Source organism: Acomys russatus, chromosome 10 (assembly GCF_903995435.1).
Source record: "Acomys russatus chromosome 10, mAcoRus1.1, whole genome shotgun sequence".
Classification (NCBI taxonomy): Eukaryota; Metazoa; Chordata; class Mammalia; order Rodentia; family Muridae; genus Acomys; species Acomys russatus.
Window position 1 is genome coordinate 53260971 of NC_067146.1, and position 13711 is coordinate 53274681.

At 50.4% G+C, this 13711-nt stretch overlaps 1 protein-coding gene across 14 annotated transcripts in view; it reads right to left on the reverse strand.

Moving 5' to 3' along the window:
• Prkag2 (protein kinase AMP-activated non-catalytic subunit gamma 2) overlaps window positions 1–13711 on the reverse strand; it is a 338192-nt gene that overhangs the window by 88578 nt on the left and 235903 nt on the right. For all 14 annotated transcript variants that reach the window (XM_051152191.1, XM_051152187.1, XM_051152184.1 and 11 more), the window contains one exon: window positions 2563–2777. In XM_051152191.1, coding sequence (XP_051008148.1) covers window positions 2563–2777 — 215 coding nt within the window. The remainder of the gene's footprint in view (window positions 1–2562; window positions 2778–13711) is intronic.

A 13711-nucleotide genomic window follows, 5' to 3' on the forward strand; every position in this document is an offset into this window, starting at 1 on the left:
AACTCAGCTAGGCTGGAGGGCCAGCAATCTCCAAGAATCTATTTGTTTCCTCTCCCTCCCACCCCAGAACTGGGGTTACACATTCGTGCCATGGCACCTAGCTCCGGCATAGAAGCTGGGGATCCAAAGCCAAGTCCTTGTGTTTGTGTGGCATGTACTTAATGTGCTAAGCCTTTCTCTCAGCTCTTCTTTTCCAATTCCTGAAACACATCATTTCAAAATGGAACTGGGGAACCCTGGGTGGTCACCCTGATTTTCTGCTGCTTTAAGTAGACAAGTCATGGACAAGATTTGTCTTTTGGTGTGAGGAGGCACATATCATACAGGTCGCAGCAGAGAGTCATTATAAGCACACGGTTCTGTGACATAAATGTATCCTATCCACACTGTCATGGAGCCATCATAACATCCATGTCCAAGACCACCTTATCTTCCCAAAGGGGAACTTTCCTTAAAAATGTCACCCACAGCTGGTGACATGGTTCAGTGGGTACTGGCTATTGCTGCCAAGCCAGAGGACCTGAGTTTTATTTCTGAAATCCACATGGTGGAAGGAGACTGGAAAATTGTCATCTGACCTCTGCACAAGTGCTGCGACACACATATTACACCCCACCCTTCAGTGTAACTTAAGGAAATGTCCCTCTCACCCCTTAGCCCCTGGGAAACCAGCATTCTACTTTCTGTTTCTATAAAAAGTATAGGGATCTTACATAAATGAGACCATGAAGTATTTGTCATTTGGTGTCCGGCTTATCTCACTCAGCATGACAGACTTGGGGTTTATCCCTGACCACAGCCTGTCTGACACCCAGTTCCAGCCATGGGTCATTTTTTTTCTAGAAGTTTCTCTCACACCATTACTCCAGGCTCAACTCAGCTGGTACTGTGTCAGCTCCAGCCCTTATCCCAGCCATCAACTTTCCACTTAACACTGCCACAGTATGTCAGCTCTGGAGAACAGGGACAGTGCCTGGCAGTTTAACCCTGGCCATGCACGTGAACACACCAAGCACCCTCTAATAAAGAAGAGTAATCACAGTATGCTTTCTGCTTAGCAAACACCTTCCCCTTCCCAAAGATATCAACTGCTAGGGCTGAACAGTGTCCCTCGAGAAGATGTGCCGATGTTGTAACTGTAGTGCCCACGAGTGGGACTCTTATTTGGAAATAAGGTCCTGGATGTTGCCAGGCTAAAATGGAGCCATTGAGGTGGACTTTAACCCAAGACGACTAGTGTCCTCAGAAAAGGGACACCGGGACACAAGCAGACAAGAGGGTAGGTTACTTAGGAGATGGAGTTTGGATCCAGAAAAGCCCAGCTGCTGGACGCTAGGAGAGAAAGGCAGCTTTGGAAGCCTGGATTAAGTGCAGCTCCACCCAGGCTCTCGTTTTGGACTTTGAGCTTTAGAACTGTGTAGAAATGTAAGGTGCTATTTTAAGGGGAGTACTGGCTTTCTGCTACACAGGTGCAGAATCTGTCAACTTATTAGACTGCAGACTGGAAATATTTGAAACAAGATTGTCTCTGTAGTAGATACGCATTTTTTCCAGGCTGTTTAAATAATGCAATAGAGTGACATTACATAAAGCTTATACTGTGTTATCAATTATGTTATCCAAAGATGGTTTTAAAATCTACAGGGGGCAGGGCTGGAGAGATGGCTCAGTGGTTAAGAGTGCTGCCTGCTTTTCCAGAGGTCCTGAGTTCAATTTCCAGCAACCACAGGGTGGCTCACAACCATCTATAATGTGATCTGATGCTCTGTTCTGCGAATAAAGCACTCATATACAATAAATAAATACATTTTTAAAAATCTACTGGGGGATGGGCCTATGGACCATGTGAAAACCATGCCATTTTATAAAAGGGATCGAGCATGCAAGGACCTTGCCCCCTCGGGGTCCCAGAACCAATCTCCAGTGGCAGCTTGTGCTTTGTTGTCACAGCCCCAGGATCCATCCATGCTGGTACATCCCACGTGGACTCAGGGATGACTCTGAGAGTGTCTAACTCAACCTAAACAGGCCACGGCCGGTAGGGACTCCATGCACGGGGCACTGTGTGGACTTAGACAATATCTGGGTGTTGGGGGGGGGCGGGAATCTGGCCTCCATCAACAATCCAGACCTTCTGAACTAATCCTCTGACAGCCACAAAGACATGCTGTCCTGCTTCCCTCTAAGCACCTACCTCAAATCAGGTGACGTCAGACTGTAGAACTCTAGAACGCAATCCTGCCTTTCTTTTTAAAAACTTATTCTGATTTGCTGGTGACAGTTTAGCAACCCAGGGAAGGCAAATCCAACCGGTGCTTTCAAGGCATGAGTTTTAAGAAATAGAGGGACAGACATTCTCCTGGTAATGCCCCAAGTGGAAGGAATGAGCCAGCTTTGACTCCTACTGTGTCAACTGCACACTGCAGGTTTTACTCAGCCTGGGACTTAGGACAGCACACTTGACATGCGCTAGCAGTGAGCACTTCAGCTGGTATGAGGAAGCCCTGTCCTCTCGCCCATAGCCTGGTCCAGCCCCGCCCTGGAAAGGAGGTTTGGACTTACGGTTCTTAGAGAGGCATGGTGTGTGGGAGACGTCAGTGGAGGCCGCACTGGACTCTGAAAGGCCAGGCAGAAGCGCTGGCCGGTGTCTGGTGGGGACGAGGAAGCATAGATGCGGTTTTCTAGGCGTTCAGGCTCCTGCTTGTAGGACTCCAGGGGAAATGGGTGCTGCTTGGTCACTTGGGTGGGTGTTGATGGAGAAGAGGAGACGCTGGAGGCTGCCGGAAAAGAACAGAGCTCATGAGAGACATGGCCTTGGCAGAGGAGAGAGGGGTCTCTACTTCTAAGAGCCCGTATCTTCCTCTGAAAGACAACCCTGAAATATTAAATGCAGAAATCAGGGAAGAGTTTAATAAGTGTAGTCACAGCCTCTTAGACGTTCAGGGTTCAGAGACACCCTCACCACCCATGCTGAGGTGTGAGCAGGTCCCATTGTTGGAGGTGTTCACATAGTCCTGACATCATCGGGGCTGGCCTCTTCCTCCCCTCCACATGGCTTTACTCTCCCCTTGGCCAATACTGCTTGCTCTCTTCTCCCTCCCCACTGTGCATGTGCCCACAGCAAACACCATGGCTCCATACTGGTGGAGATTCCTTATACGGAGACACAGAGCCAAGGGCATGGCTGCAGAAGTCACATGGCAATCTGGGCGAACAGGAAAGTGCTTGCCTTGCAAGCATAAGCACTTGAGCCTGTGGTCACATAAGAGAGTCAGGCTTGCTGGTCAGCATGTATACTCTCAGCTCTGAGGAGAGTCAATAGAGGCAGGCAGATCCTTGGGGCTTGGGGAGTCAGCCTAACCTACTTGGTAAGTTCTAGGCTTTAGAAGGTACCCAAAGAAGTTCTCTGACATCCATGTGCACGTGCACACATGCACATTCCCTACACACACAGATATGCACACAAGAGATGTGGGATGTAAGCATTCCTGGTGACATAATCCTTTTTTAGGAATAGGTTGTTCCTAAGACCTGTACATGCCAGGAAGTGGCTGGATGGAAAGGGGCTTCTCAAGTGGCATAGATAGACAGGAGGAAGGAGGGGGAGGGAGAGGTGGTACCAGCAAACAGCTGCATGGAGACTGGGGACATGAATCTGCCAGGAGTAAAAGTCATTCACATTACAGAGCTCCTGCAATCCCAGAATCTGTCTTTGAGACAATGGTGGCTCAGGTACGCCCAGTTATGATGCCAGTTAACTCTTACAGGCCAGACTAACCCTGGATGCATACCCTGAAGTCTAGTGCCCAGCACTGTGAATGTGACTTTATTTAGAACAGGGGTTTTTCAGGTTCATCAAGTCTGGGTGAGGTTCTGTTGGTCTGGGGTGGGCCTGATACAGTATGGTAAGTGTCCTCATAATGAAAGAGGTACTTGGGGATGGTGGCACATGCCTTTAATCCCAGCACCCAGGAGATAGAGGTAGGTGGATCTCTGGGAATTTGAGGCCAGTCTGGTTTTCATTGTGAGTTCCAGGTCAGCCAGGGCTCCATAGTGAGACCCTGACTCTGAGAGAGAGAGAGAGAGAGAGAGAGAGAGAGAGAGAGAGAGAGAGAGAGAGACAGAGAGAGAGACAGAGAGAGAGACAGAGAGAGACAGAGAGAGAGACAGAGAGAGAGACAGAGAGAGAGAGAGACAGACAGACAGACAGACAGACAGAAAAGAAGAGGGAGGGAGGGAGGGAGAGAGGAAGACAGGAAGGGAGGGAGAGAGAGAAAGAGAGGGAGAGGGAGAAGGAGGGAGGGAGGGAGGTGGGGAGAGAAGGCGGAGTGTGGGGAGAGTGTGCAGTGTACATGTACACACACTCACACACACATCACATACACATGGGGGTGGGAAGAATGCTACAGATCATGGAGCAGAAGTCTATCCATGCACAAAGTGAGAAGGCAAGGCTGGATGGCAACACCAGAAGCCAGAGATGGGGCATACATGAAGGAAGCAGGGCACTGCCCATGTCTTGATTTTGGACTGGTGCAGACTCCCTCATAGTAAGGTCAGAGCAGGCCAGCAGCACTTATGGGTGTCAAACAGGAAGTAGTTCAGCCCTACTCTCTTCACTTAATCTCAATAGACACCCAGTCCTGTTGGGATGACTCCCCCACTGTATGAAGGTGTGCCCCTGAACTGCTGGGGGCAGGGGTAGAGCTAAGTGCTGGCAGAATGTTTGGTACTATTCTCTCAATAGCTCATTACAAACCTGCGCAAAAGATGATGCTCTGAGCCTATCACAGTAAAAAGCAAGCTGCCATGGTGAAGTCACGCAAGTCTCAGTGAAAACCCAAAGAAATGGATCTGGAGTTGTCCTGCTACTGATTGGTTCAGACTGGAATGTGGCTTTTGGCAGACTAAAAAGCTGGCAGCTTTGCTGGGGGGAGAGGCAGGAAGGCTACACTAATTCGACACAGGCACATAGCTGGGTGTGGTGGTGCACACCTTTAAATCCAGCACTTGGGAGGCAGAGGTAGATGGATCTCTGTGAGTTCCGAGGCCAGCCTGGTCTACAAAGAGAGTTCAGACCAACCAAGGCTACAGAGAAACCCTGTCTCGAAAAACCAAAAACCAAAAGTCAAAACCAATCAAACAAACAAACAAGACAGAAGCACAGCTGGGAATGAAGTAGGGAGGTAAAGAGATAGAACCACACGGGCAAGAACGCAGTGCCTGGGAAGTCGGGTTAAGTTAGACAGTAAGTGAGAGACTGCTCCAGCAAAGGGCCAACAACTTTAAACTGTAAAGATGTCTTATTTATTAAACCTCAAGCGCGTCTCCCCAAAGCCCTTCCCCCAATACCGTCCTGCCTTGGTGTTTTGCTTATGGGCATGCTTAACCTCTAATGGGCATGGGCCTGGGGTTGATGAGGTGCAACAGAGAAGAGTGGGACAGGTAGGTCAGGATTAAAAACAAACAAACAACCTGTGCCACATACATATTCGGAGGGCTTTCCTTGGGAAGCCCTTCTAAGATCAGGGGTTTCCATGAGGACAGGGCCAGTCCCCAGCGATCTCCAGCTCCTCCTTGGCCCACTGGTGACAGAAAGTCTTGATATCCAGTCTCTATGGAGCACAGGAAAAATTTCCTTGGGCTGTAACTCCACCTTGGCTCCACTCAGACTTTTTGGTCCAACCTATATCAACACACACATTTTCAAGGGCACAGGTAGCTCTGTGGAGGTCATTTTGCAGATCAAAACCACAGATGTGGGGCTAGGGAGATGGATGGCTCAGTGAGTGAACTGTTTGCTTTGCAAGAATGAAGACCAGAATTTGATCTCCAGAAAGCACTTAAAAGCAGAGCAAAACAAACAAACAAGCAAACAAACAAACAAAACAGGCATAGTGTTGTATGCTTGTAACCCCATTTTTGGGAAGTAGAGACAGGAGGGTCCCAGGGCTCACCTAGCCTACTTGGAAAATTCCAGGCCAAGTACAAGACCTTGCCTCAACAGACAAAAGCAAGGTAGATGCCACCTGAAGAGCAACACCCAAGGCCATCCCCTAGCACACATATATGCACCTGCACACGCTTGTAGCTCCCAGATGAACACACAGGCATGTTCACACAGGCACACTTACACACTCACGGTCACACAGGCATGCTCACACACCCACACTCACATAGGCATACTCACACACCCATTCTCACACAGGCACACTCAGACACCCATGCTCACACAAGCATGCTCACACACCGACTCTCACACAGGCAGGCTCACATACCTATGGTCACACAGGCACACTCACACACCCATGTTCACACACCCACTGTCATACAGGCATGCTCATACACCTATGCTCATACAAGCACGCTCACACACCCACTCTCGCACAGGCAGGCTTACATAGCCATGCTCACTCAGGCATGCTCAGTCACCCACGCTCACATACCCACGCTCACACAGGCATGCTCACACACCCACACTCACACAGGCACATTCACACACCCATGCTCAGACAGGCACACTCACACACCCACACAGGCACATTCACATACCCATGCTCACACAGGCACACTCATTAGTTTATTCCTCAGAGCTGCTTCTCCACACAAGTGTCCGGGGCTATTACTCCGTGAAAGCAGAGCTCACACACACAACTGTCTATTGAGTGGTGCCGTGACAGGAGGCGTTAGCCTCGCCATCTTGTCCATGTAAGGAGGCTAGTAGGTAGAAGAGGCAGTGAGCCCTGGGCATGGAATGATGCCGTCTCGAGTTCTTAAGACCCTGCGATCTGTGTATGTCTGCAGCATCCCCGGAAGGTCACATCAGCTGTCTCCAAGGAGGGACAACAAGAAGGAAAGCTGTCCTCTGACATTTTTCCTACTCACATGCATTATTAATGTGGGTACAGAGATGTTTAATCTTCATTGGTAATTGGACTGGATTTAGAATCACCATGGAAACCTATCTCTGGGTGTGTCTATTATGGTGTTTTCCAGAGAGCTTTAAAGGTGGGTAACATCATCCCATGGACTGGGTGTCCCACACTGAATGAAAGAAAAAACTGTGCATCAGCAGTCACTGTATTTCCAGATGCCCTTCCCTGCTGCTGTGCTGTCCCTGCTGCAGCAGACTCTACACTCACCACGAGCCAAAACGGACCCCTTCCTGCTGCAGCGGACTGCACCCTCACCATGAGCCAAACCGGACCTTTTCTGGCTTGGGTTTGCCAGTCATTTTGTCATAGCAACAAGAAAAGCAACTGTTTAGGTATATATTATATTTTTCCAAAGTTGCTTTTTTTCCTATCCATTGTTCTTTTATGAGCAGCTGGCAAGCTGTGCGCTTAAGCACGCATCCACACCCTGCCCTAGTCCTTTCTTCAGCTGTGTTGCTTCCACCAGGATAAAGACAGGGCCTTGTCACCCAGAGCTGACTGCTTGTCAGCGGGGTAAGGCTCCCTCCCTCCCTCTCTGTTTCAACATCTCTGTCTGTCTATCTTTGCAGGAAGCTATCTACTCACACCCACTCCCCTGGAGGAGGCCCAGTTACTGCTGGGTGAGGGACCTCACTGACAGGGAAAACTCCTGGCTGGTCCTTCGGTTGGCTAACATTCACCATTCCAAGGTAAGAGAACAAGGCAGCTTGCTCAAGAGCGCTGAGATCCAGGCAGAGTGGCAGAGCACACCTTTAGTTCCAGCAGAGGCAGAGGCAGAGGCAGAGGCAGAGGCAGAGGCAGAGGCAGAGGCAGAGGCAGAGGCAGAAGCAGAGGCAGGCAAATTCCTGTGAGTTTGAGGCCAGCCTGGTCTACAGAGCTCCAGGACAGTCAGGGCTACACACAGAGAAACCCTGCCTCGAAAAACCGAAAAGGGGGGGGGGGGCTCAAAAAGGCACAAGCCAGCAAGCTTCTCCCATAGTCCTGACTCCTTGTAGGCTGTTTGTGCAGATGCTGGAAGCTCCTAACCCACTCTAGTGGAGGCCAGGGGAGAAGGCTGATGGCCGAGGGCACTGGCACACAGCTAGCTTTGGCCCAGGCTCCTGGGGGAGGAGCAACAGAATGGCCCTTTCTGCTGGGATGGGTACCCTGCTTTGGATGTGGCTGGAGAACCCCGCCCCCATGAAACCTCTCATGACTCTTTCCAAGGCAGTGAGACGTTCTCATCTTCCAGCCTGCCTGCCCCATCTCTGTACTGCTTTCCTCCCGAGCCAGGAACTCCGTGGGGACGCAGATGCAGAGACTCCACAGGCTGTGCCAGGTACCTTTCTGTGACTAATGTACACCCATGACAACAGACTTAACAAGAAAAGAGGAGGAGTGCTTCTGCTCGTAGTTCCAGCTCATGACGGGCCCTGCTGCTCTGGGCCAGTGGTGGCCCAGGATGACAAAAGTGTGTGGCAACTGCCCCCTTCATGGCCAAGTCACAGGAGAGAAGGACAAAGAGATGAAGGACCCACAATTCCCTTCAAGGAAACATCCCCAATGACAGAAGGCCTCCCACCGGGCCCTACTGCCTAAACTTCCCACTAGCACCAAGTTGGGGACCCATGTGGACCACTGGGGAACATTCTAGATACAGCCCCATGGCAGAGGGGGAAGGGAATGTGTGAGGTGAAGGGACAGCTGAGATGCCAGATGCAGGGCAAGGCTCTCACATGCACACATAGAGATAATGTGGTTAGTTTAGGCGTACAGGGAACAACCTTACTAGAGTCCTGCCACACACTCTGGGTTCAGCTGCCCCTCAGTCACTTACACCTCAGGCTAACGAGCCGTTGGTCAGAAACCATTTAATTACGTATCCTCTGAGTTCACACGTCTTGACTCCAGTTCCCAAACTCCTTTACTGTAAATAAATCGAGATGCCACCATGGGACAGGACCGAAGATGCAAAATCATGCAAAACTCCATCTCAGTCATGTGAACTCTCTCTGAAAGGGGGGCTCCACAGGCCTACAGCAAAGAGTCTGGGGGTACTGAGCACCTGGAAAGGGCAGGAGGAGGCGCTATGGAAGGATGAACAGTGAACAGAGGAGGGGACTAGGTCTGGGACTCTTGCGTGTTCTCCATACTGGGTGGGTAGGCAGCTTCCCCTGCAGGCTGGCAGAGAACGGAGGGACAAAGATCAACTGTCACCACTTGGGTGGGCTTCTCAGAAGTTACCTAAGGATGCTGTGAGGTTGGCGAGGGCATTCCTGAGTGACTCTGTTTGAATATGGGTGTCACCAATAGTAAACCAAGGAGTCAGAGGGATAACGCTGTTTCATGTCTCCATTTCCTTTACAGCCCAAAGCTGTAGCGTGTCCAGCCTTTTGATGTTGGGACTGGTGCTGTCATTTATAAAGTTCCTGCTCAGTAACCACACAATCAAGTTACAAAGTAAAACCATAAAAGAATCTCATAATGTTTTAAGGGTGCTTATGAGTGTGTGTTAGCCTGCATTCACAGCTATCCTGGGGTGTGTGCTGTCTACACAGCTCAACACTACCTTCTCCCTGGACAGACTACAGCCTGGCTATCTACACGAGCAGGTGCCTGCTCTACACATCAGTAGCTCCCAGCAGCTTCTGGGGCCCAACTTGGTGCAGGAGGAAGGGGAAGCCAGAGGCCCACTTTAGGTAGTGGGGGGTGGGCAGGGGAAGGGACAAGAGCAAAACCCAAAGCAGACTTAGCAGCTCCAAACCATCCCCTGTGTTAAATGCACATGTCTCCAAGACAGGAGGGGCTCAGAGGGAAAGCCAGACATAGCCAGAGGAGGGCAGGAGCTGAGGACTGGGCCTACGATCTAGAGAGCAACATGGACAGTCTCCAGTGTAGGTGACTGGCATACAAGGTGGGCAATGCCCATGGTAACCCAAGAAGGAACCCAGACAGTCCCGTTGTTAGGTCTCTTCTGAGAGGGCGTCCCTCCCTCTCTCCCTCCCTCCCTCCCTCCTTTGCTTCTGAAGGGTTGTGCTGTGGGCAGTTGTCAGCTTTGAACAATAGCTTTGGTTTTTGCCAGGCCCATGAATAACCCCAGTGAGTGAACAGAAATGGACCCTGGCAGCTACACAGAATGCCAGGCAAGTGTCCCCAGACACCAGGGAGCCGTGAGCCGGCGACTTCACAGGGCCTGGCTGGCCATGCTGGTGCTGGGAGCTGCAGCTGGGGGTGGGAGGTGAAGGCAGGACAGAAATGTCAGTGGAGAGGTGTGAGCACTGGTGTTGTTTTAAAAAACAAAATCCCAATCATCCGATGTTACCAGGAGCCAGATGCTGGGGTGAAAACTTGCTAGCTCAGAGAGGCAAAGAAAGCACCCAGCTGACCTCTCTACTCAGCTTATGTCTGACAGGAAAATGCCAAAATCCAAAAGCTTGCTAGTTCACCCACAGCCCAGGAGGAAAAAACCAAAAGCTAAAAGCCAGAAAGCTAAAAGGTAAATAGTAAAAGCTCTTTCTTCTTCTCCACAATGTCTTAAATACCTCTCAACTCAAAATCCCTCCTACTCTTTACTTCCTGTCAGCTGGTTTCTTGTCTCCTGACCTATGGTTAACTTTATTACACCCTATGTGCAGGAAGCCCTTAGATTAAAGGTGTGTGCTAGGGCTGAGCCACACCATAACCACCCCCAACTCAGCACGTGCCCTGAAGCAAGCCTACCTCATATGCCCTGATACAAAGAAGCCAAGTGGCCCAGGTGGCTGTGCATGTGCTCTGCCTGCCCCTCTGTCCTGTGAATGGACCAGGCTGGAGCCATGAGACAGCACTGGCCTTTTCATGTGTAGGTGACAGAAAGGGACAGACTTCACTTTGGCCAGGGGAAGAATAACTATTCAGTTGACATGGACTGGGGTGAGGGGCTGTCAGTGTGGCCTTTTAAAGCACAAACTGCCTGTCATCGTGATGAGGGCCTGACTGGGGTTCTTAGTTTGAGGGATAATGATGAGGGACCAATGGCATAGGAAGTGTGCTGGACAAAAGATCCCTGTGGCTGAAGAACCATGCACTATCAAAGGGGATAGGAACCATTAGACCATGCAAGCGTCACAGTCGGCATGTGTGACACTGGAGTCTAAGAGGTTTGGCTGCAGGAGCAGATACCCCATGTCTGTCTGCCTAGGGTGCCTTCCCTCCAGGGGGGCTCTGCTGTGACCTTTAAGCATTAATTTTCAATATCAGGATTTGAACCTGTGGCTTTGTACATGGTAGGCAAGCCCTCTACCACTAAGCCATGTCCTCAGCCTTCTGAGTTTTTATTTTCAGACAGGGTCTCACTAACTTGTCCAAGGCTTGCTAAGGATGGCCCTGAACTCACTCGGTAGCCCAGGTTGGAGCTGCACTTCCCATCTTTCTTACTCAACTTCCTGGGTAACAGGATTACAGGCCTTTGCCACGTGGTCTGGCTTCTGTTGTTATTTATTATTTTTTAAAAGCTGTATTTATTTATACATATGAGTGCTCTATCTGCACGCGTGCTTGCATGACAGAAGAGGGCATCAGATCCCATTATTGACGGTTGTGAGCCACCTGTGGTTTCTGGGAATTGAATCCAGTATCTCTGGAAGAGCAGCCAGTGCTCTTAACTGCTGAGCTATCTCTCCAGACCCTTTTCTTATTTTTTTTTCTTTCTTCTTCTTCTTCTTTTTTTTTTTTTTTTTTTTTTTTTTTTTTTTTTTTGTTTTGTTTTTGTTTTTTGAGACAGGGTTTCTCTGTGAAACAGCTCTGATGGTCCTGGAACTCACTCTATAGTCCAGGCCGGCCTAGAACTCATGGAGATCTCTGCCTCCCAAGTGCTGGGATTAAAGGCATGCACCACCACCACCCAGCCTGTTATTTCTTTTAACAATTATTTTCTCTCTCTCTCTCTCTCTTTTTTTTTTTTCTCAAAAAGACTTATTATATATACCTGCATGTGTGCCTGCATGCCAGAAGAGGGCACTAGATCTCATTATAGGTGATTGTGAGCCATCATGTGGTTACTAGGAATTGAACTCAGGACCTTTGGAATAACAGCCAGGGCTCTTAACCTCTGAGCCATCTCTTAGCCCCTTCTGTTGTTATTTTTAACCTTATTTCCAAGGTGCGTCTCTGGCCTAATCACCATCCAATCCTCCCATACTGCCCCTCAACGCTGGGCTGTTGGACATCAAAGGCCACCTTCCCACCTTGGTACCCCTGGTGCTGCCCTGTAGGACTGGAGGGGAAACACTGTTCTGGCCCTCACATAGCTTCTTATTGGAGATGGAAGGAAGCAAGTATGCAGTAGTTCTTTGCCGACCCCCGCCTGCCTTGGACCGGTCTCCTGCACCGTCATGGGTTTCTGTTTCTGCTTGCTGCTGGGGTTAGGCCTCGCCCTCCTCCTCTCACTGGCTCTGAAACCACCCCCATTCCTCTGTGAAAAGGCCCTCTGGAATCCCAGCTAAACGTTCCTGTTCCCTATTCTTACAGATGCCACCTCCAGCTTCCAGCCTTCTCTCCTGCACTGTTTGAGGGCTGAGGATGGCCAGAGCTCTGGAGCAACCCTCCGTCACCAGCTGTGGCCTCAGCTGAGTCAGTGCTCATTGTCCAGGTGAGCAATTGAAAATGAACAGGTCTACAGCCATGGTACCCTGAATGCTCAGGATTTTATCTGAAACTGAGAGCTACCCTAGGGAGCTTTGTGACGACTATGAGGTAAAAGCAAAGAACTCCAGAATGCCCAACAACAGTGTGCACTGGGCAGCCAGTAGGCACACTGGCTTCATGTGGTGCCTTAATAATCCATCTTGGCAGGGGTGGGGTAGGGTGGCTGGAGAGATGGCTCAGTGGTTAAGAGCGCCGCCTGCTCTTCCAGGGATTCTGAGTTCAATTCCCAGCAACCACATGGTGGCTCACAACTATCCGTAATGTGATCTGATGCCCTCTTCTGCAGATAAAGCACTCATATACAATAGATAAATAAATATTAAAAAAATTAAATCTTGGGGCTCTGAGCAGTGCTGTTCTTCCTGTGTGGCCACCCTCTGCTACCCCATGGCGGAGGGCCTCAACAAGGGCCACATCAGCACGCTGAGGCCCAGCCGGCGCCTCGCCACGTTCCTGCGGGACGCGATCAAGGAGACGTGTGGCTTCATGCCCTGTGAGCCTCCAGCCAAGGAGCTGCTCAGGGTGTCCAAGGACAGGTGCCCACTCAAGCTCGTCACAAAGAGGGTGGGCAGGCACATCCAGGCCAAGAGTAAGAGGGAGGAGCTTAGCAACCTGCTGGCAGCCAGGAGGAAGGCAGCAGCCAAGAAGGACTGATGCTCCCTCCCCCAGTAAATGTTTGTGCCACAAAAACAGACAAATAAAATAAATATTAATACAAGATCCCAGGAAAAGGGTAGCTAGGCAGGAGCCCAAGTTCACTTAGCTGCTCTGACCACCTGTCTGTCTCTGGTGTGAGTGTGACAGCTTCCAGCCACCCTCAGACCTGTGCTCCCTCCACCAGGGCACCCCAAGGGTAACAGCAATCTTCCCTCCTCAGCAGACAGGGGTTTCCCTCTGGGAAGTCTAAGTCAGAGTCTCCATTTGGTACCCCTCAAGCCAGGGTCAACAAGACACAGTTGGGAAGCCCTTCTCAGGGGGTGCTAGGGCAATCTGGCATTCCGTTCACAACCAGCCCGGCACGGTGGTGCACGCCTGTACTCCCAGCACTCAGGAGGCAGAGGCATCTCTGCAAGCTGGAGGCCAGCCTGGTCTCCAGAGTGAGTCCAGGATAG